We start from the raw sequence: 22,920 nt of genomic DNA, 5'->3' as shown, positions 1-22,920 counted from the left end.
AAATCATACTTCACTAAACATAAAGACCGAACAACGACATTTGACACCACCAACGCGTCTACATGATACCATGTAAAAATTGCCCCAAACAGTACATAGGACAAACATCCAAGAAAATTGAAACAAGACTCACTGAACACAAGAATGCCATCAAATGACGCGACCCAAAATCACTACCAGCAGAACATACCTACGATACCAACCACACATTTGACTGGACAAAAACACAACTTCTTGGACGCGCACAGACAAAACACGCACGAGAACTCAAAGAGACATGGTACAGCAAAGACAACTACACAATAAACAGACATATTGACATCCCCATCATCTATTCACAACTAAAGACAAAACCAAAACAACAAACTAATAACACACCGACTAAAATAAAACACTCGAATTTCATTAACGTAATCGATACACCCGAAACCATGACAACACATCTTATACCATCCAATAATATCAACTCAACTACTAACCAACCAATCAGACGCTCTAAACGCCTACAAAATCTTTGTAAATAATATATTCTTGCATTCTGACGAAGGCTCGAAGCACCGAGTTGAAAGCTTAATAAAAATTTAAAACAAATCCAGAGAATCATTATCATAATATGCCTGGGTTACCAATTTTCAAATATATATATATATATATATATATGTATCGCTTCGGCATAAATGTAAAAAATACAAGTCATATCAGGTGTTAATTTATCGGTTGAGTAACAATATCACATATCAAACGCGTCAGAAAGTAGTATTAAAAGACAAGCTGTTGAAAATTTAGAATTTATATCAATGAATGCTTTTCAGAATCAATTTTAATCACATTTATTACAACTTAACAATAAAGCCACGCCGAGCTAAGTTCCACCTCATGTAATACATGGAGGCACGTTCGACAAATAAGTGTGAATTTCGCTATGTTTGCGGCATTTTTCCATGAAATATAGCCATTATATTAAAAAGTACCCAAGTCCTATAATTCAGAACGCCTCCCAAATTTTTGCTATGTTCATCCTGATTCAGTAAGGGTTATGTATTCGGTCGTTCCACTGAAGGGAGACATCAAAGCATTTTTTTGCAATCTGAAACATTTTGTAACGTTTACTGTTTTTTATATATTGAACTACACTCGTTAGTCTACTTCATTTTTTTGTCAATCTAGTTGCCATATCTTTGTGGTACCCACATGTACGCTTGCGTACCTATTTTTTAATTGTTATATTATGTTAAAATCTTCTGTTGAGTATTTTCAATAAAACAGTAAGCTTATTTATATTTCTTTCAGATCAAGTTTTCCTTTAATGCAAGCTGCTGCAAAAATGATTTGTAAATGGCTCTTTCTCGTTTTAGATTGATAAAGCAGGGCAAAACAAAGATTGTGAGAAATTGTCATCAATATCAGACGCAAATTCTGAGTCATCTTCATGGGGCTTTCCATTTAAAGAAAAGAAATGTGCAAATGTGAACTAGATAAAAGATTTTAGGATTCCATCTACAGTATGTTTATTTAGTAATTAATGGCGTACGTGATTATGAATAATTGATTTACTTCAAAGTCAACTGGTTAATTACTGGTGTTGTTTGCCTACTACACCATTTAATACCTAGCTTGAAAGACAGACCTTTATGTAGAATAGATTAGCAATAAACATTTATTGGAGGAGGCAAGCATGGTATGAAAAAATTTTTAGATGAGGTAATTTTTTTTTGCAAAGCACCCTAGCTCATTTCTTTATTTTTTAATGTCATTACTGTAAAATGGTTTAAGCCAAACCAGTTTCTTAAACGGTTGGAAGTCTTGATGAAGATTCTGCCACAACACTTTTTGTGTTATCAGTTATCATATAATGAAGTACAGAACATTCTCATTTTGCTTTAGGGGCAAGACATTGAGAATTATCTGTAGACCGATAACAATCAGGTTTTTTCCGACATGGCGTATTAATAGGTTTTGTTTTCTTTATAGTTTTCTTCTTCTGTAAATGATGAGTTGAAGTTGGGAAAGTTAAAAGAAAAACACAGAGATAATTTTACCAGAGTGTTGTGATGCAATTTAACAATACACAATGTACCCAACAAAAGAAGAGAAAGACAAGGTTGCATTTATGATGATTGAAAAGTACCCGTTTCTTGCTGATTCTCTTGGAGCAGGCATTGTAAGTATTATTTCATTTAACACTTACAGTCATAATTATAAATCTTAAAATAAGAAATATAGATCTGCATTTTTCAAAAGGAGAGCTATTTTTAAATTATTTTGTCTTATGTGTGTTGTCCAGTTGTGCTTATTGCACTGTATCAAATTTTTTTTTGAAAATGATTTAGTCAAATCTTTCTTTACCCTTGTTGTCAGAATTGTATTATCTATGAAATGAGTAGTGTTAATTAATGTTATCATATTCAAAACAAGATTCTTGGTCGACAGCAATCGACAACCAATTCAAAATATGCGAAGGAAACCCCGTAATGATGCCAATGACTGCATTAAGAAGCAAACATTTGGTACTATTAAAGCCCAATGCTGAAAAAATGAAATATGAATGGTGCACTACAACTTAATGATGGCAAAACAGATGAAACGTGAAAAGAGCATGTGGAACAGATGAAAGCGGAGATGGTAAAATCAAAAAGGAACATTCACCAAATTGAAGAAATGATAAACTTGTTTTACCCATATAGGCGCCAAAAAATAACAAATGGTAAAATTAAAGATGTGTTAAAAGAATATCCTGCACTGCAAATTGTTCAGATGTCAGTGTAAGATGTTTTTGTGTTACTTCAGGTAATTTTAGGGTGTCAAATATTGCTGCTAATTTGACATCACAAGGTGGTGTTACATGAAAAGTTGTTGTAACACCGATATAAGTGCTGATTCAGCACCGTGAAATCTGATACAGCGCCACTTTTGATGTCAAAGAAAAGTGTTGTTTTAACACCAATTTTAGTGGTGATTCAGCAACGTCAAATCTGATACAACACTACTTTTGGTGTTGAATGTAAATTGGTTATAGTAGCACCAATATGAGTTTTAAGTTTTCTTAACCAGAGTACTAAATTAATACTAAACGAGCAAAGTTTGCTGAAGTTCGCGCAAGCGTCATTTAAGAAACTATACAACACATACAGGAAAAACTTAAAACTATTATGACAAAAGATAGAATGGCATTGAAGATGTATGACATGCAGGAACCGCGGAGAAGGGGGGTGGGTATGGGAGGCAATTCCCCCTTTTTTTCCTTATCTTTTGTTTTGTAAAGTGTAAAAGTATAAAAATCTGCTTTAACAAATAGTTACATTTGATAAATATGGATGTTTAACAGTAATTCATGTCTCACTTATGTTCTATTTTCATTTTTTAGTTGACGTTAGATTGATTAATTATAGCGAGTTTAGACTGATTGCCGGAGTACGATACCCTGTTTCGTGCAAATTTTCGCAGGCCGTTCACACTACGTAGTACCCACTAGTTTATTTATAACTTCATGTTTTTCTATTCAACAATTTTTAAAACCATGTGCTGAATACGTTCCTCTCTGTACACGTTGCTCAAGTGTAGTCGTTCACATCGGAGCCTTGCTCAAGCACCGTACTTGCGTACTACCTCTTTTCCTGGTGCCCAGACCTGGTCAAAATGTTGTGTCCATATTGGTGCCCGGGCCTGAGCACCTTGCCAGGATACTCAGTCTGAACGCACTATAAGAAACTTTACAAACGAAGTCAAACAGATTTTTTATTATAAACGATTCCTGATAAATCTGTTAAAAGCAACTTTGCTAAGAACAATCCGATTCTGCGACCTTCTTTTGCCCTCTCACTTCTCAAACCTCTCCGCGGCCCCTGACATGAGCACGAAGTCAGAGAAGTCAATTAGACAAATCGTTAATTACATTTTACACAAATTCTTTCGGTTTTTCTGTTCATATCAATTATTTGAAATGAGAAGGCGAAAAGTTGCTGTAGCTGTTGAAACGAGGTATATTTTAAAATGTGTTCTTGTGCTAAATTTTAACCATAATTAACAGACACACGCTAAACGAAATTTCACGAATATATAGGTCATCGAAAAGGACTGGGTGGAGTGAATTGACTGTCAAGAATAGTGTGCTGCTTTGCTGACGCTCGGCAACAATTACCTTTGAATAGTGTGGCTCGAATACTAATTTATTCTGATATGACTAAATTTTGAAGAAAGAGTTTCATGTTGAGTCTTTAATAAAAAAACGTAAACTAAAATGAAGATGCGTGTTCGTAAATCTTCCGAAGGAATTGATGCCTAAATGAATAAATGATAAGGACTCTCTGGGAAGATATTAAACAATGTGACTAAACAAGATTTACTTATTTGAAGAAATGTGGTTCTCACACGTGAATTGAAAATTTCAAAGTGTGAATGCGATTTATTCTTTAAGCAAAATCATTCGTTTGCTAATGAATAATTTATGAGTTTTGCAACACTTAAAGAAAGCGGTGAAATGTTCATTCAGCACTTCTGCTTGTGCTGTGTTTCAATTACTGGTTAATTCTGTGGTAAGTACAAAAACAACGTGATCATCATTGCGTTCAAAGATAAATATCTTTGTTTCTGCGATGATGGATTAGAGCAAATAGTATCCAACATGGATGAAAATACGTATGTTAAATGTAGGTGACAAGGACGACCACAGACGAAATCATGTACCGTATTAATGGGGATGTGTAAGAAATGAAAGTAATAAAAAGAATGTGACTATCCTGGTAATCTCCGCCTTTCAAAATCGAGGGTTTATGTACAAAGGCCGTATTTTCAAAGCCAATTCATCTCCGACGACGAAAGTGTAACTTTTTCAACTGAGAAGACGCAACTATGAAAAGGAAAATCATCTGTAATGGACTTTTTTCAACGGTTTTCATGCTTAGTATTCATAGTATGTTTTGTGGGGAAGGATTTTAGTTTTTGAATAGTAGTGCTTCAACAGGGAGAAACAGAATAAGAAATAGTAAAAAAAAGGAAATTTGTTTCTATAACAGCAATGAGAGGAAATGTCTTTGTAAAGACATTAGTCACACATGTGTAAAAGATGACTGTCTGTGATAGACATTTTACTGCAAGGAATAATTTCTTGAAGTCACCCTGTTTGAATAGCAATGTAATCCATCAACTCTAAAAATCGGTTTTTTGTAAAAAGTGAAGGCTTTGCATACTGCCTGCGATTGCGTCATCATAAGTCATGTGTAGAAAAAAACGCAAAAGCAAATCCACTCATTCTAGGGTATTCATGATAGCCATTGACTTAATCGATGCTCATCAACTTTTGTGCGACAATTGACGAACACTAGCGTCAATTGTTCGTTTATCCCACGATTATTGAAAATATAAACATTTTGACCTTACGAGCACTTCACACAAATAACATAACTGTAAGTCGTGCATGCGCGACGAGTGTCTTTTATTCAAACTCGTTATTCAGAATGTTGTTAATTCTGATAACAAAAAAATTTCAGCACTTCTTGCTACTAGTAATTTATTATTGTCTGAGTTTTAACTACATAACGATGCTCAATTATTTACGTAGGTTTTTTGCAAAACTGATTTGGTCAAAATATGTGATCTAAATGAAAACATTTATGTATGCTATTATCAACAAGCTATTTCTACTTTGTTAACAACATTTAAAAGATTTGATAATTTTCTTTACAGTGTAAAAACATGAGAAAATACAAGAACAACATTTTGCAACAATGGTCTTTAATAAAGAAAGAAAAGATTAACATATTGTATTACTGAATGAAGAAAACTACATAATTAAAGAAAAAGTTCAACAAAGCCAATGTGAACACCAAACACACATTTACGCAGCTCCTAAAACCATAACAAAAATAAACAAATGATGTTTTCATAAAAAATATCCAAATTTGGGGTAGCTATAGAAAAAACGTACGCAATCTGTTCTCAAAAGTTCTGCTTTTACTCATTTTAGCAACGAAAAAATATTTGTTTTCAAACTATTTTTGTTCAAGTGCAAGTTCTTTTATTGTGCACTTTAAAGAGCAATTGGCTTCTTGAAAAATGAAGTATTAGATTCAACAATCGAAACTATTGTCATATAAAAGTTTAATATTGTAATGTGTTATTACCTGTTTCATTTCACCCTTTTTTTGGTGGCTTCACGTAAGTGCCTAAACTATAGATAATGGGTACACTTTTAAACGCATGTGGAAACAAAGAAAATTCCATTCCCCTTCAGTACAGAAGGAAAATATTACTATTTTTGCTTGCTATATAGTGATAGATAGCCAGCGGCGTAGGCATCAAGTTGAGCTTTTGTGGGAAGTTACATTTTTAAAAGAGCACATTTGCAGAGTTTACTTTCGTGAAAAAAACAATGTAATTCTTATCATTAAGATCTATGTATACAGAGGTATTTCGTGCATTTTTGCATAGTGCAACAATATCTATTGCAAGTAAAATAAATCGTATTTACGTATTGCAGTTTTATCTTATATTATATATTATATACAGACATCTATGACAAAACGTAAAAACACCGCAATATTATAAACAAAGGCCTGTCAGTTGAATTGCACTCCTACACTCTTATTTACTTTTCACTTAGGTCATATTTATAGTAAATCTCGGCGGGAGTTGACCGATTTCGACATTTCTATGGCGTCAGATTACATTAACTGGTGTGTCCCGTAAAATAGAGCTTAATAGTGCTCCCTTGACATCTTGATATCTTAATTTACCAAGATAAATAATAGCTCTATTTTCAGTTCTCTCGCGATGGGGGGGAGAAGTCAAATCATTTAAATGTTCATTATTGTAAAGTATTGCATGATTTTTAAGGTTTTATATGCTTTGACTTGCGCCATGTTTGTGACTCTTTTGAGCAACATTAGCAAAAAATCAATACCTATTGAAAAATAAATTTTATGTAATTTCAAAACCCTATTTAAACCCATTTAAATTCTTTAACTATTTATTCTATTCATACATCATTGAGATGTTATTGTGTATGAAAAATTTTTTTAATAAATGTTACTTGAAATTTTTTTATGTCGAAAGTTGTCAAAGAGCACAATTGTCATCTTAAACTTGCACAAATTAATATTATATACATTCTGAGATTGTTAAAATCAATACAAAAATTGCCAAATTCGTTTTTACATGCCAGATTTAAAATTCTTAGGCAATCTTTTTTCAGCACTTGTGTTAAATCGATATTTTTCATAAGACTAATTTAATAATCGAACTATTTTATTTAGTGCTTTACAGTGACATGCATTTTGTTTGCGATGTATATTGCTAATTTCCCATAAAATACACCGTTACTTACATTTACAGTCACTTGCACAAGAAGTTTTACTTTTAAAGTTGTTTCTGTTTCCACCACAACCACCATATATAAATGGCAAACATTTTCTTAGGTTGACGTTATAGTAGAATCGTCTGAAGAGTGCTTCGCATGGTCCGGTCACTGGCTGCAGCAAGCATTCTGTAAAAAGAATATAAAAATTCGATATTTGAAAAGATTTCATGTAGTTTTATAAAACAATTGAGTTCAATTTCATTCCGTTAAACTTAAGTTAAGAGTCATGAAATTTTGTGCACAACTAAATCCTCCTTTCTCTTACACAACGAAAAAAAGGTGCTATTGGCATAACAAATGTCAGAAAATTTCTATGTGTTCTGAGACATGTATAACGGGATTTTTATTATACCTATGCATATAAACATCATGGGCGTAAGAAAATACTATAAATCGAGGCAAACGCAACCTAAAATTCCATAAATTCATTATATGAGATAAGTTTTAAGTCATAAGAGTTTCATTTTCTAAATGAAAGTACGTACACCAAAAACCTTCCCTGCCATACTCCCAATTTAATATTACTAATACTTCAACTAAATCAAAATTTAATAAAACACTAAAAATCAAGCAACACTCACTGCATGGTCCTCTGAATAGTACAGAAATTCGTATCTTTTTTATGCAAGCCGAGCTTCTCAGGTTACAAAGATTGGAATAAGTTACCAAATTACTGCCACATACTGGAGCATAAATCAGGGGGCAAATCTTAGCACATTCTAAAATTAATGCACAATAATTGTGAATTTCAACAAAATAACTGAATTTAACATGCGGCAATTGAACAGCTTATGTTAAAGTAAATTCACGAGGGAATTTTAACTGAATGTAATGTAATTTGCACATAACTGCGTTGTATATTTTGGCTAGAAATAAGACTTTCAAGGTGGCGATTAAAACATTGAAAATACTTTATTGAAATAAACCTTGCAAAAATACTGTAGTCATTTGAGATTATGTAAATTTGCACAAAAATTATTTGTTAATTGTGAAAGACTGAACAGCGAAATATGCTCATTTGATTTATGCCTTTCATTAAACTCTCCAAAACGTACAGTGAGCGAAATGGACTAAGCAATAAATAAACTACGGTAGGTGCACTAAACTGGTTAAATACAAGTATACTGCTTCTACTAAATTAAAATTTTTCGTAGTGTATGCACGAACGAGAATAAATCGATATTGGGATTGCCTGCAAAGCTTGCGTTTGTCTAATATTCTGAGCTTTTTGATTATGACCATTTTCATGATATATTTATTCTTAAAAGAATTCTTTAATTGTCTGTCTCACGACGAGCTCTTGTGAGTTGACCAACGTAAGTTTTAACACTGAATAAATAAAAGCCGAGAATATTTTCCTAATAATTAAATCTGTATAGATCACAATAAAAGCGCCTTTGACAAAAGCTAAAATTATGAGAACGCTATCAATAAGTCCTACGGAAGTGCTATCACACAATAAGAAACAACAGCCTTTTAGAAATGATCAAAAACTCACACATGTCAATGTTAGAAAATGAAATTGTATACTTACTTCTTCTAACAACTGCATCAGCAGAAAGCGTCTACAAGTCGAATACATTCAAAGAAATTATTAGATGATATTAGACGAACAAATAAAAGCTGAATGATAAATATCTTAATTAAAACATGAGAATTTACTTTTAAAGTTAATCTGTGAAAAATTATAAAAACAATGTTTTAACGCTTGTAAAAAAATATGGACTAAAACTTAACGGTGCATGCTATTACATTGAAAAATTTTACTTAAAATTTTTGCTGAATCTTCTTACCATGATGACGATAGCTACTAGCGCAACAGATATGTGGAATTTCATGATGTCGACTCAAGGCAGCAATTATTTCGTGTGATCTATTTACGAGAATGTCTGAGTTAAGAGTGGCTTCCAACTGAAGGCATTCACATTTTATAATCAAAATTATTGGTCATGTTTATTAAAACAGCGTGAAAATTAGAATACTAAGAATCTTTGATGACATTTCCCCTCATATAATTTCCGTCATACTAGAATGTTATTTTCTACTTACTTTTACCAAATACTTCAATGTTGTTTCCCCCATAATATCATAGTAAGTATCTTCAATGTTATTTTCCCCATGTTAGCATAGTAAATATCTTCAATGTTTTTTCCCCTACACTATTTCCCCCATAAAAGAGTAACACAAATTTTCAAATTGCAACTTATCTTAAGTTATGCACAACACTAGACGAAATTAAAGCTGTTTTGATATTATGTTTTAGAACTTGGTTCTGACGGTAACTTATCTGGGATTCATATTGATATTACAGGTACATAACAAAAGCTTTTATTAAACTAGTCTTTATCAATGCTTCAAATAACTACGCGTGTCGACCGAAAAGTGGTTCAAAGTGTAAATGATTATAATTTGACAATGTTTTTATTTGGTAACCCGAAAAAGTTGAAAGTTGTGCCAAAAAACCTCTTCAGAGCCTGTTGTACTCCTATAAAAAGTCTAACCGGTTTTCTTTTGAAAAAGAACACCTTTTCTTGTACATGTAGCATGATTTAGGTTGGCCACACCTTGGCATTCTCTCTTTTTTAAAACATCGTAAAAATTAGCATACTGAGTAATATCAATGATATTTCCAGATAAATCTCTGATATTATTTCATACTAACCCAATGATCATGTTTATGACAACATTGTTAAAGTTAGCAAACTAAGTACTTTAATGAAATTTCCCCGCAATACTTCAACAATATCAGCTTTTAAAACAATATGCAGACAAAGGATGTTTTGATGTTTCAATTACGCTATAGTAAACTAGACAGTTGATTTATAGATGTCACAATTTACAAGTTAGTTTCCGATACTGGTTACGTTGCTATGATATAACTTTGTACAGTAAAGTTTCGAAGGTCTTGTTTTATAACTTGTTCCTGAAAGTATTATATCATGATTTTGTAATTGTATATCAGATAGCAAAAGCACTTGTTATAAATTATATCAGGACTTATTATTAGTTTGGTAAACAACGTTGTTGTCTCTATTTCGTGTTATAGCAATACGTTTATACATTACAAGTTGTTTTTAAACTATAGCTAATATGAATGTCGAACACCAACACGACCTTCGAAGTTTCTTGATAATTTACGTGATTTTACACAAATAAAATAAAATGCTATAATTTCATTATCTTGCGTGAATACTGATGAATACTGGCTACTTAAAAAAATCTTTGCTTTTGTATAATTGCACGTACTATTCAAAAGTTGAAATATAGACTTGTTTGTTCCACTTACAACTATAATAACATTGTACAAAACCTCACATGGGCCTCTTGCTTTGGTTTACAGGTTTTTCTCGTAATCATATCAAAATCTGGATTTCTAGCTGATTGTGTTCTTTCAAAAATTAATCGACGATTTCAATCAAGGCTTCTATCTTCTTGCTTATGTATTGAAATTTACGTTACTATTGCGTTTTATGAACATAGATATACGAACCGTCAAAAGTGTTTGAAGTATAAATGTTTTATTAGATATAAATTGCATTCTTTGACCGTTCTGTTTGTTGCATTGTGTATCCTTGGTTCATTTTGTCACACTCTTTTAAAGAACATCTATAGAACAATTTGTTTATTAGTATGAGCTGATACACATATATCTAAAATAATTAGCATTAAGAAAGGAAATTTTTCAACTAAGAAATGTCTACAATAACAAAAAACTTTTGCCACAAATTAGAACATGGTTTTTGTAGTGAATAGAATGTCATGGAAACTGAGGTAATGTTAAATATTCTACATTAAATTACCTATATCAAGTGCTCTCCTTATAACAGGAAACCAGTATCATATAGAGATTTGAGAGCGCCAAAGCATTACCACTCAGTCTCAATTTCAACCAAATATGTGTCTTTAATAATGTTAAGAATTTCAAACAGTCACGACAAAACAACAATCCATGATACAACCGACGTGATTTACATGATATCATGCAAAAATTGCTTAAAACAATACACAGGAGAAGCATGAAAGAAAATTGAAACACGACTCACAGAATAAAAAACGCGATTAAACGACGAGACCCGAACTCACTACCGGCAGAATATACCCAAGCAAGTAATCACAAATTCGATTGGACAGAAACTAAAGTACTCGGACACGCACAGACTAAACACACACGCGAATTCAAAGAAACTTGGTACTGTACGACACAATAAACAGGAATATCGACATCCATCTTATATTTCACAACTAAAGAAAAAGGACAGAAGAACTACAAACAGCACCAAGACTACAACAACACACACTGCAATAATATTAATAACAATCATATTCACAATACACCAAAACCCACGGCAACACATTTCACACAACCTTATACGAGAAGCTCCAACTTAATCATATACCTTTTCCGATTTTTCATAAATATAATCTATTTATATTTGGTCTCGATACTAAAAAAGAATTCGTGATGAGCCTGTTTTGCTATATTATAAATTAGAAGCTTGAATTCAACTATAGATATGCCACGGGCTTATCTGAAATATTATCTTGAATGTAGAATTATTCTTTTAGAAATTGCTTGTTTCAGGCATATGCAAAACCCCAAATATTTTGGGGTCATTTTTAGGTAAAAGAGATCTGTGTAGTGAACTAGAATTATCAATATTTCCCACTGTTTAATCAAGAATATATTATCATTTTCTAAAATAACTTTCACCATGAACAATCCGTTCAACTAAATGATTCAAATGTGCAACGACAGGTACTAAGACATGAAATATATCAACTATGGAAGGTCTTTTATAAACAAAAAAAACTTTTATGCACATATATTGGAGCACATTTTTTGAGAAGAATATATGTCATACAAACTGTTATTATGTTAATATACTTGTTCATTAGCTACACCTAACTGAAGTGCTGTCTTTATATCAGGAAGCTCATATCATCAGTATTTGACATTGCCAAAGTAATTTTCTCAAGTATTTTAAGATAAGGTTAATGTGAAGTCAATGCTCGTTGAATGTAATATGAGTTTTTGATAAACATTATAATTTTAGTGGTTAACCACTATGTTACTGCAAAAAAGTAGAAAACGACCGATCTCCATATCATTGATCTCAACGCTTGAACTGGATGTAGCATAAACAATGTAATTTTCCGAAATAGCTTCGTTTGTAATGATATGATTCTGTGCCTTGTTTATGCTGATAACAATGTGCAAACTAAGCAGATCAAAATATGAACAAATTGCAGCTTTGCATACAAGTCATGGCAAACATCAATGTTATTTCGTTTTGGTCCAATACTATGTGGAGCTTAACACACTGTACTTGTATTTAGCCTACGTAGTTATATACACTCTCGTCACGGTGATGTGGAGAGTGAAACGTGAAGGAGAAAGCAAATAAATGTAATTTCTTACGAATCTTAAATGCATTGAGTGTAGTCTTCATGGTGTGGTTTAACATGAAGTCATAGATAATGACAATGCATCAAAATACACAGCACATACAGTGCGACGCATTGTTAATCTACTGCTCAGTTTTTGTGTTAAATTAAAGACAAGAAGCAACTCAATCTGTTTTCTTTTGAAACTTACATAAATTACAAATATCATCTGTACCATGAACATTAACTCGATCATTATACAATGAAATACGAAATTTTTGCTGTCGTCACTTCACTTGTGATGTGCGAAGCCTTTACGCGTTGAAAGCTTCAACAATCATCAATATTTGTCATCAGTACAAAACTTTTTAAAAACGCAATGAGAAATTAAAATGACCAAATAGCACGGCGCCCATCATAGCCTAAAATTGACAATACACATATATATGTGACAATGATAAGGATTCTCTGGATTTGTTTTAAATTTTTATTAAGCTTTCAACTCGGTGCTTCGAGCCTTCGTCAGAATGAAAGAATATATTATTTACAAAGATTTTGTAGGCATTTGGAGCGTCTGATTGGTTGGTTAGTAGTTGAGTTGATATTATTGGATGGTATGAGATGCGTTGTCATGGTTTCGGGTGTATCGATTACGTTAATGAAATTCGAGTGTTTTATTTTAGTCGTTGTGTTATTAGTTTGTTGTTTTTGTTTTGTCTTTAGTTGTGAATAGATGATGGGGATGTCAATATGTCTGTTTATTGTGTTGTTGTCTTTGCTGTACCATGACTCTTTGAATTCTCGTGCGTGTTTTGTCTGTGCGCGTCCAAGAAGTTGTGTTTTTGTCCAGTCAAATGTGTGGTTGATATCGTAGGTATGTTCTGCTGGTAGTGATTTTGGGTCGCGTCATTTGATGGCATTCTTGTGTTCAGTGAGTCTTGTTTCAATTTTCTTGGGTGTTTGTCCTATATACTGTTTGGGGCAATCTTTACATGGTATCATGTAGACCACGTTGGTTGTGTCAAATGTCGTTGTTCGGTCTTTATGTTTAGTGAAGTATGATTTGAGTTTGTGTGTTGGTTTATGTGCGATGTTTATTTTGAATGGTCGGAATAGTCTTGATGTCATATCTGATGTTCCGTTTATAAATGGTAATGTTACTATTTTTACTGGTTTGTCTGTATCTTCGTTAGGTTTTTCAGTTTGTGGTTTGTTGTGTATTTTGTTTAATACTTTGTTGATAAAGTTTCGTGGGTAATTGAAATTCACCAAAGTAGAGTATAAGTAGTTGCGTTCATTCTTCTTGGCTTCTTCTGTATTGCAGTGTGTTTTAACACTGTTAAAGAGAGTTCGTATGCAACTAATCTTGTGTTGTGTTGGGTGATTGCTATTAAAGTTGAGTATTTGGTCTGTGTGTGTATTTCTGCGGAATACTTGTGTGTTTAATGTGCCGTCATGTGATCTGGTAAGTAGAATATCTAGGAAGGTAAGTTGTTTGTTCTGTTCTTTGTCCATGGTGAAGGTTATGTTCTGTGTGGTGTTGTTTATTGTGTGTAGTATGTGTTCTGTTTTGTCCTTTTCGACGATAGCAAAGATGTCGTCAACAAATCTCTCCATAGTCTGATGTGCGTTTTGGTGACTGACGCTTTTCAAGGTGTTGCATAACAGGTTCTGCAAGGAAGGTGAATAAGGAAAACCCATTGGTGTTCCTGAGATTTGTCGGTAATATGAATTTTGGCTGAGAATTCAGTGGAGAGGCAGAGCTCGAGCAGGTCGATGACATCGTCTTGGTCTAGTTCGGTTGTGATTTTCCATGAGTTGTTGTTAGTAAGTAGTTCGTTCGTGACTTGTTTGGCTATGTTTAGTGGTATGGATGTGAAAGTGACACTACATCGTAAGATATCATGATTTCGTCTGGTTTTAGTTTTACATTTTTAATATTGGTGAGGAAAGTTGTGGCATTTTGATAGTATGATGTGATGACTTGACTAGTGGGTGCAGATATAGAAAGATATTTTGATAGTACATACGTGGGAGATCCAGGAAGAGATACAATAGGTCGCAGCGGGCTGTTTTCAGAATCTTTGGTAGTCCAGAATTTGGCGGTGGAGGAGTCGTTGGTCGTATTCTTTGTAGACGGTTTCGTTAAGTTTCTTTTGTCTTTAGTTGTTTTAATTTCTTGTTGATGCTGTTGGTAGTGGTTTTGTTGGGGTCTGTTTGTAGAGGTTCATACGTGTTTGTGTCTTGTAAGAGGGTCTTCGCTTTGTTGATGTAGTCTGATTTGTCCATGATTACAGTTTTGCGTCCTTTGTCGGCTGGTAGTATGACTATGTCTTCGTCGTTCTGTAAGTTTCTGATAGCTTTTGTTCTTGTTGTTATGTGACTGGTCTTTATGGTAGAGGTTTGTCGTTACTTTGTGGCGAATGTCTTCTTTGATTTCATCATTTAAGTTGGTGAATTTCAGTGATTGATAAGTTGGTGAATTTCAATTACCCACGAAACTTTATCAACAAAGTATTAAAAAAAATGCACAACCAACCACAAACTGAAAAACCTAACGAAGATACAGACGAACCAGTAAAAATAGTAACATTACCATATATAAACGGAACATCAGAAATGACGTCAAGACTACTCCGACCATTCAAAATAAACATCGCACATAAACCAACACACAAACTCAAATCATACTTCACTAAACATAAAGACCGAACAACGACATTTGACACACCAACGTGGTCTACATGATACCATGTAAAGATTGCCCCAAACAGTATATAGGACAAACACCCAAGAAAATTGAAACAAGACTCACTGAACACAAGAATGCCATCAAACGACGCGACCCAAAATCACTACCAGCAGAACATACCTACGATACCAACCACACATTTGACTGGACAAAAACACAACTTCTTGGACGCGCACAGACAAAACACGCACGAGAATTCAAAGAGGCATGGTACAGCAAAGACTAAAACACAATAAACAGACGTATTGACATCCCCATCATCTATTCACAGCTAAAGACAAAACCAAAACAACAAACTAATCACACAACGACTAAAATAAAACACTCGAATTTCATTAACGTAATCGATACAATCGAAACCATGACAACGCATCTTATACCATCCAATAATATCAACTCAACTACTAACCAACGAATCAGACGCTCCAAACGCCTACAAAATCTTTGTAAATAATATATTCTTACATTCTGGCGAAGGCTCGAAGCACCGAGGTGAAAGCTTAATAAAAATTTAAAACAAATCCAGAGAATCCTTATCATTATCATAATATGCCTGGGTTACCAATTTTCAAATATATATATATATATATATGTATCGCTTCGGCATAAATGTAAAAAATACAAGTCATATCAGGTGTTGATTTTTCGGTTGAGTAACAATATCACATATCAAAGGCGTCAGAAAGTAGTTTTAAAAGACAAGCTGTTGAAAATTTAGAATTTATATCAATGAATGCTTTTCAGAATCAATTTTAATCACATTTATTACAACTTAACAATAAAGACACGTGAGCTAACTTTCGCCTCGTGTAATACATGCAGGCACGTTCGACAAATAAGTGTGAATTTCGCTATGTTTGCGGCATTTTTTCCTGAGATATAGACACTATATTAAAAAGTACCCAAGTCCTATAATTCAGAACGCCTACCAAATTTTTGCTATGTGCATCCTGATTCAGTAAGGGTTATGTATTTGGTCGTTTCACTGAAGGGAGACATCAAAGCATTTTTTTGCCATCTGAAACATTTTGTAACGTTTACTGTTTTTTATTTATTGAACTATATAATGACTATATTATATTATATATTTAATATATAATGATATATTGAATTGTATGAGGAGACTAACGAGTGTATACACTCGTTAGTCTACTTCATTCTTTTGTCAATCTAGTTGCCATATCTTTGTGGATACCCACATGTACGCTTTCGTACCTATTTTTTGATTGTTATAACATGTTAAAATCTTCTCTTGAGTATTTTCAATAAAAGAATAAGCTTATTTATATTCCTTTCAGATCAAGTTTTCGTTTAATGCAAACTGCTGCAAAAATGATTTGTAAATGGCTCTTTCTCGTTTTAGATTAATAAAGCAGGGCAAAAACAAAGACTGTGACAAATTGTCATCAATATCAGATGCAAATTCTTAGTCATCTTCATGGGGCTTTCCATTTAAAGAAAAGAAATGTGCAAATGGGAACTAGATAAAAGAGTTTAGGATTCCATCTACAGTATGTTTATTTTAGTAATTAATGGCGTACGTGATTATGAATAATTGATTTACTTCAAAGCCAACTGGTTAATTACTGGTGTTGTTTGCCTACTACACCATTTAATACCTAGCTTGAAAGACAGACCTTTATGTAGAATAGATTAACAATGAACATTTATTGGAGGAGGCAAGCATGGTATGAAAAGATTTTTAGATGAGATAATTGTTGTCTGCAAAGCACCCTAGGTCATTTCTTTATTTTTTAATGTCATTACTGTAAAATGGTTTAAGCCAAACCAGTTTCTGAAACGGTTGGAGGTCTTGATGAAGAATCTGCCACAACACTTTTTGTGTTATCAGTTATCATATAATGAAGTACAGAACATTCTCATTTTTGTTTTAGGGACAAGACATTGAGAATTATCTGTAGACCAATAACAATCAAAATTTTTCTGACATGGCGTATTAATAGGTTTTCTTTTCTTTATAGTTTTCTTCTTCTGTAAATGATGAGTTGAAGTTGGGAAAGTTAAAAGAAAAACATAGAGATAATTTTACCAGAGTGTTGTGATGCAATTAAACAATACACAATGTATCCAACAAAAGAAGAGAAAGACAAGGTTGCATTTATGATGATTGAAAAGTACCCGTTTCTTGCTGATTCTCTTGGAGCAGGCTTTGTAAGTATTAATTCATTTAACACTTACAGTCATAATTATAAATCTTAAAAATAAGAAATGGAGATCTGCATTTTTCAAAAGGAGACCTATTTTTAAATTATTTTGTCTTATGTGTGTTTTCCAGGTGTGTTTATTGCACTGTATCAAATTTTTTTTTGAAAATGATTTAGTCAAATCTTTCTTTGCCATTGTTGTCAGTATTGTATTATCTATGAAATGAGTAGTGTTGATTAATGTTATCATATTCATAAACAGGATTATTTGTCGGCAGCAATCGACAACCAATTCAAAAATATGAGAAGGAAACCCCGCAATGGCGCCAATGACTGCATTAAGAAGCAAACATTTGGTACTATTAAAAGCCCAATGCTGAAAAAATGAAATATGGGTGGTGCACTACAACTCAATGATGGCAAAACAGATGAAAAGAACAAAAAGCATGTGGAAAAGATGAAAGCCACATGCTCCTTTCTCAACACTTTTGGTGTGAAAGAAAAGTGTTGTTTTAAAACCAATATTAGTGGTGATTCTGCACCGTCAAATCTAATACTAGTCAACACCACTTTGGGTGTTGCATATAAACGTGTTATTATAGCAACAATATGAGTGTTAAGTTTTCTTAACCAGAGTACTAAATTAATACTAAATGAGCAAAGTTTGCTGAAGTTCGCGCAAGCGTCATTTAAGAAACTATACAACACATACCGGAAAAATTAAAAGTGATTATGGAAAAAATACAATGGCATTGAAAATGTATGACATGCCAGGGCCGCGGAGAAGGGGGTGAGAGTGGAGGGGTAAGGGGCAATTGCCCCCCTTTTTTCCTTATCTCTTGTTTTGTAAAGTGTAAAAGTATAAAAATCCGCTTTAACAAATACTTGATAAGTATGGATGTTTAACAGTAATTTATGCCACACTTATGTTCCACTTTCATTTTTTACTTGACGTTAGATTGATCAATTATAGCACGTTTAGACTGTTAGCCAGAGTACGATACCCTGGTTCGTGCAAAAATTTGCAGACCCTTCACACTAAGTAGTACCCACTAGCTTCGTCTATTTATAATTTCATGTTTTTCTTTGTAAACAAGTTTGGAAACCATGTGCTGAATACGTGCCTCTGTACACGTTGCTCAGGTGTCGTCGTTCACATTGGTGCCCGTGCTGGAGCACTGTACTTGCGTACTACCTCTTGTCCTTGTGCCCAGACTTGGGCACTTATCCACGGACACCATCAAATTGTTGTGTTCATATTGGTGCCCGGGCCTGAGCACCGATCCTGGGTACTCACTCTGAACGCACTATAATAAACTTTACAAAGGAAATCAAACAAATTTTGTATTATAAACGATTTCTTGTAAAACTGTTAAAAACAACTTTGTAACAACAATCCGATTCTGCGACATTCTTTGCCCCCCTCATTTTCCAAACCTCTCCACGCCCCCTGACATGAGCACGAAGTCAGAGAAGGTCAATTAGGCAAATCGTTTATTACATTTCACACAAATTCTTTCTGTTTTTCTGTTCATATCAGTTATTTGAAAGCAGAAGGCGAGAAGTTGCAGTAGTTGTTCAAACGAGATATATTTTAAAATGTGATCTTGTGCTAAATTTTAACCATATTCAGAAAAAATGACAATTTATTGTTTTTACTACAAACTGTACAATATAGAGATCGATGATATAGAAATCGGTCGGTTAGTCCGCAAGGTAGTCCCTCTACATTTTTGCAGTATAACATATTGTTAAGCCACAAAAATCATCATTTGACTTGAAAGAAAAAAATTGCACAGCATTTAATGAATTTTTTATACTCATTTATTTCAATCCTTTCGAACAGTTGTTTGTAGTTTTTATCTACTTTTTATACGTAAAATACCAAACTCCTCAAAAACAGTATATCATTATCGTTACATTTATATCGTTACAGTATATCGTTACATTTACAAAATAGTAAACTCCTCGACAATAATACGACAAATGGATCCAAAACAGGTGAATGCATTACCAGGATTGTTTTCGTATCCTTTCTGACTGCATTTCCCAACAGATAACCCAATGCTGAGTGAGCCTGCAGAAATACCTTCACATATTCCATCCACCACTCCTGTTCGATGATAATTAAGACCTATTAATCCAACTGGATAATTGATGGATTCTATTTTTGATGACAAGGTACATTCTTTTTCATTTATTGTGATAAACCAACGGCGACATGCATTTTTCGAGCTGACTACTCTCATATCTCCTACATAGGTCATGCGAAGTGCTGTGTTGCTGCTTTTCTTTTTGTAGCTGCATGTCTACAAAATAGAGAAATATCACTAACATATGTGTATGGAAGGCAATGATAAATTTGCTCAAAATTCTTTTTATTGCAATTTGTTTTATTGGTAAGAAAACGAATAGTTTCTCATTCTGAACATTAATGACTACATTCACTTTAAAATATCATCTTTGCAAATATCTACATATCAAGAAATATGTTTCTCATCTTTGCATTTGCTTTGCTAAAAATAAAATTTACTTTAAATATTATCCAATCATTCAACGAGTATAAAAAAACATTTTTTAATTAAAGTCATTGAAAAGCCCAAATCATTCAATACAATGGTCCAGTAGCATAGACCTTAGTCTGAATAATTCCTGATGTCATGCCCAACCTCATCAAATAACTGTTTAATATTTGAGCATTTCTACCGAATTGCCAAAGTTCTTATGGATGAAAAACATGATTAGATTGTGAAAACTAATGTAAATAGTGCTGTGTGATTTCGAGAGTGTTATTGATGTTTTGCAGTGAAAATGAATTCTTATAGCAGCTGAGAAAACATGCAGAAAGACTTACAAATCTGTCCGTAAAACAAACATTTCCTTAAATGCTAAACTAATATAGAAACGATAGTGCCATTGTTCTCATTAATATTTACGCTTTACATCAAGGAAAATAAATTACCAAGCATTACAACTAGAACAATTAAAAGAACTTTACCAAAATTTGTCCTTCATCTGTGTCGTCATTGAGTGCAGTATACGTGCATTGTTTTATATTTTTCGCTGGCATTTTATCATGAGATGTCATACCTCCACTGCCACTTGGTCCACAGCTACAAGTACTTGTACACGTTGTCTTTACCTAAAAATGAATTTTGTGCGTTTAAAAAGATGTTGCGTATGACGTACATCCGATTACTTTAAGAATAATGGAATGAATTTTTTTTCATAGGTTTATCATAGATAACTATGGAATACTTAATTTCGTGTTTTCGCGTCTCTTTTAAATTTTGCTGCCGAGAAAATTCAACATAAAGTTGAATCCTTATACGCCATTTTTGAAAAAAGGCTTATGCTAAATTATGGCAGATTACATTACTAACGTCATTGGATGGTATTAACTGAATGACACAATATAAAATAATAGTATTATAATAATATATAGCACATTTGTTCACTGGAATTTTAAAACAAAAACAACAGTCGGCGGTTGTTAAGATTAACAAAAGTTGTGTGTATATCACGCTTATATACTTTTCCAATATTTAGTCGTTATAAGACGTAGAAACGTTTATTTTAGCAGATCTTACAACTAAGCTTTCGTGACATACTAAGTGTAAGCCCAGACAACAATAAACGTGTCTTGTACACTGAACATTTCGTGCGATAGAAATATTTCATTTTCCCATATTACAAACCCGTGACCAACAAAAGAGTTACACGTTTAATTTATTATTTATATACATAAGAGTCTTTGCGAGATTATGTAGTTTTATATAGGTGATAAGCTCTAAGCTGCTACGTTTTGTTCTTGACTGTAGAGTTTATCTGTAATGTTTTACGTGCGTGTTTGCGTACACAATGTACAAGTAAACTATTCGAATAAATTTATAACTTATGGATGAATACAAGTTTTGGGTGGATCACTCATGCATTTTGCTTTTGCGCAGTTCGTTACAATCCTTCGACAATGATTTGGCATCGCAATTGCAGATCATAACAAAGAACATCAAAGAGCGTCTGTCTAAGACTTTAAATTTACGGTCTTTCGTGATAATATGCGTATTTAAAATGTGTATAAAGTCCGTCTGGTGACGCGAAGCGTTTTCGTTTGCTAGCATAAACACAAGCCGGAAATGGTCTTCGATGTTTATTCCCTAAAATTTGAAAAATCCACCTAAAACATCTTTGATATTCGACTAATCGATACAGCTTGTTTATTCTCTCCAGATCCTCATCAGACAGGGGCCAGTTTTCTTCAAGATGCTGACGCACGTCTATTTTTAATACACTTTCTGACAGCATATTGTCCCTAAATTCTTGGTGTGTTGTCAAGCAATACTCTCCTTGAGTTTCTGTTTGGCCTAGCAAAGCCTCATACTCATCGTATTCAAGCGCTTTTTCGTGGCAACACTAAACATTCGATTGTCTTTACACCAACTAAGAGTTTGAAGGCGCCAAGTATTTGCTCTCTCAAATTCAGTATCTATTTCATCCTCTTCCTCCGACAAGTCGCTCTGCTCACTCTCCTGTTCGGAACCGCTTTCTTCGCTTGTTTCGGCCTTCACTTCATGTTCATATTGATAGGGCAGAATTTCACCCGGTTGATTTTCGTGTATGTCATCCATTACAGAAAAAAACCCCGTAAAATATGCTTTAAATGTGTTGTAACGTCGTCAATTACAAAGTATATTGTATTGTTGTTTTGACTGCTCACCAGCAAATGACGTCACTACCGCTTGAGATGATTTTATCAAAATTTTATCCAAGATGGTGAAATTTATAAAATTTTTGCTGCAAATATCTCAGCAAAAAAATACTTTTGAAAAAAAATTTTTCTATTTTAGTTGTTAGACATCACAAAGGTTCAAAAATATGCCATAAAAGTTTTCGTTGCCAATGTCCTTTAAGACGTTTGAAAATCTTACAACTTCACGTTATGCTGTATAAGTATATTGTATACAGGATTTTTGTTTGTTTGTCGGACATCACAGCTAAAACTATAGTAAGTAAAAACTATAAAATCCTGAATATAATTTTCAACATCAAACGGTGCCATTTTAACTCGTAAAACGTGATAAACCTACCTCTTCAAAACTAATTCCTGCAAAAACAACAATCATCCACATCTTGAACATTTTTGCGTGTTTTTAGTGTTTTGACTTCACGTTTTTACTGATTTACAATTTCCACTAAGCAAAAACGATCTAATGTTTGATGGGCTTCTCGTCTCATTTTATCTTGTAAAAAGACTAACTAAATTT

General features: G+C 33.3%; 2 protein-coding genes across 3 annotated transcripts; both read right to left on the bottom strand.

The window, feature by feature from the left end:
* Positions 1-5,713: 5,713 nt before the first annotated feature.
* On the bottom strand, positions 5,714-9,263 carry LOC124457739 (turripeptide Ici9.2-like). Of its 2 annotated transcripts, none has more exons than XM_047007930.1 (6): positions 9,148-9,263; positions 8,889-8,919; positions 7,936-8,073; positions 7,322-7,480; positions 6,120-6,166; positions 5,714-5,844 (listed from the first exon to the last, which is right to left on the bottom strand). In XM_047007930.1, exons 1-5 carry the CDS (start codon positions 9,190-9,192, stop codon positions 6,162-6,164), a joined length of 378 nt encoding a protein of 125 aa, XP_046863886.1. In that variant the 5' UTR covers positions 9,193-9,263; the 3' UTR covers positions 5,714-5,844; positions 6,120-6,161. The 2 variants fall into 2 exon arrangements, with proteins under 2 accessions (XP_046863886.1, XP_046863885.1); XM_047007929.1 differs by having other exon boundaries at positions 6,120-6,161; positions 9,148-9,261.
* Positions 9,264-19,462: 10,199 nt separating this feature from the next.
* LOC124457737 (collagen triple helix repeat-containing protein 1-like) lies at positions 19,463-22,920 on the bottom strand. Its single transcript, XM_047007926.1, has 3 exons — positions 22,744-22,920; positions 20,655-20,798; positions 19,463-19,965 (listed from the first exon to the last, which is right to left on the bottom strand). Exons 1-3 carry the CDS (start codon positions 22,792-22,794, stop codon positions 19,606-19,608), a joined length of 555 nt encoding a protein of 184 aa, XP_046863882.1. The 5' UTR covers positions 22,795-22,920; the 3' UTR covers positions 19,463-19,605.

Source organism: Xenia sp. Carnegie-2017, unplaced genomic scaffold (genome assembly GCF_021976095.1).
Source record: "Xenia sp. Carnegie-2017 unplaced genomic scaffold, XeniaSp_v1 HiC_scaffold_6, whole genome shotgun sequence".
NCBI lineage: Eukaryota > Metazoa > Cnidaria > Anthozoa > Malacalcyonacea > Xeniidae > Xenia > Xenia sp. Carnegie-2017.
Note: the sequence above shows the minus strand (reverse complement) of the source record. Positions and strands in the feature narration are given on the sequence as shown.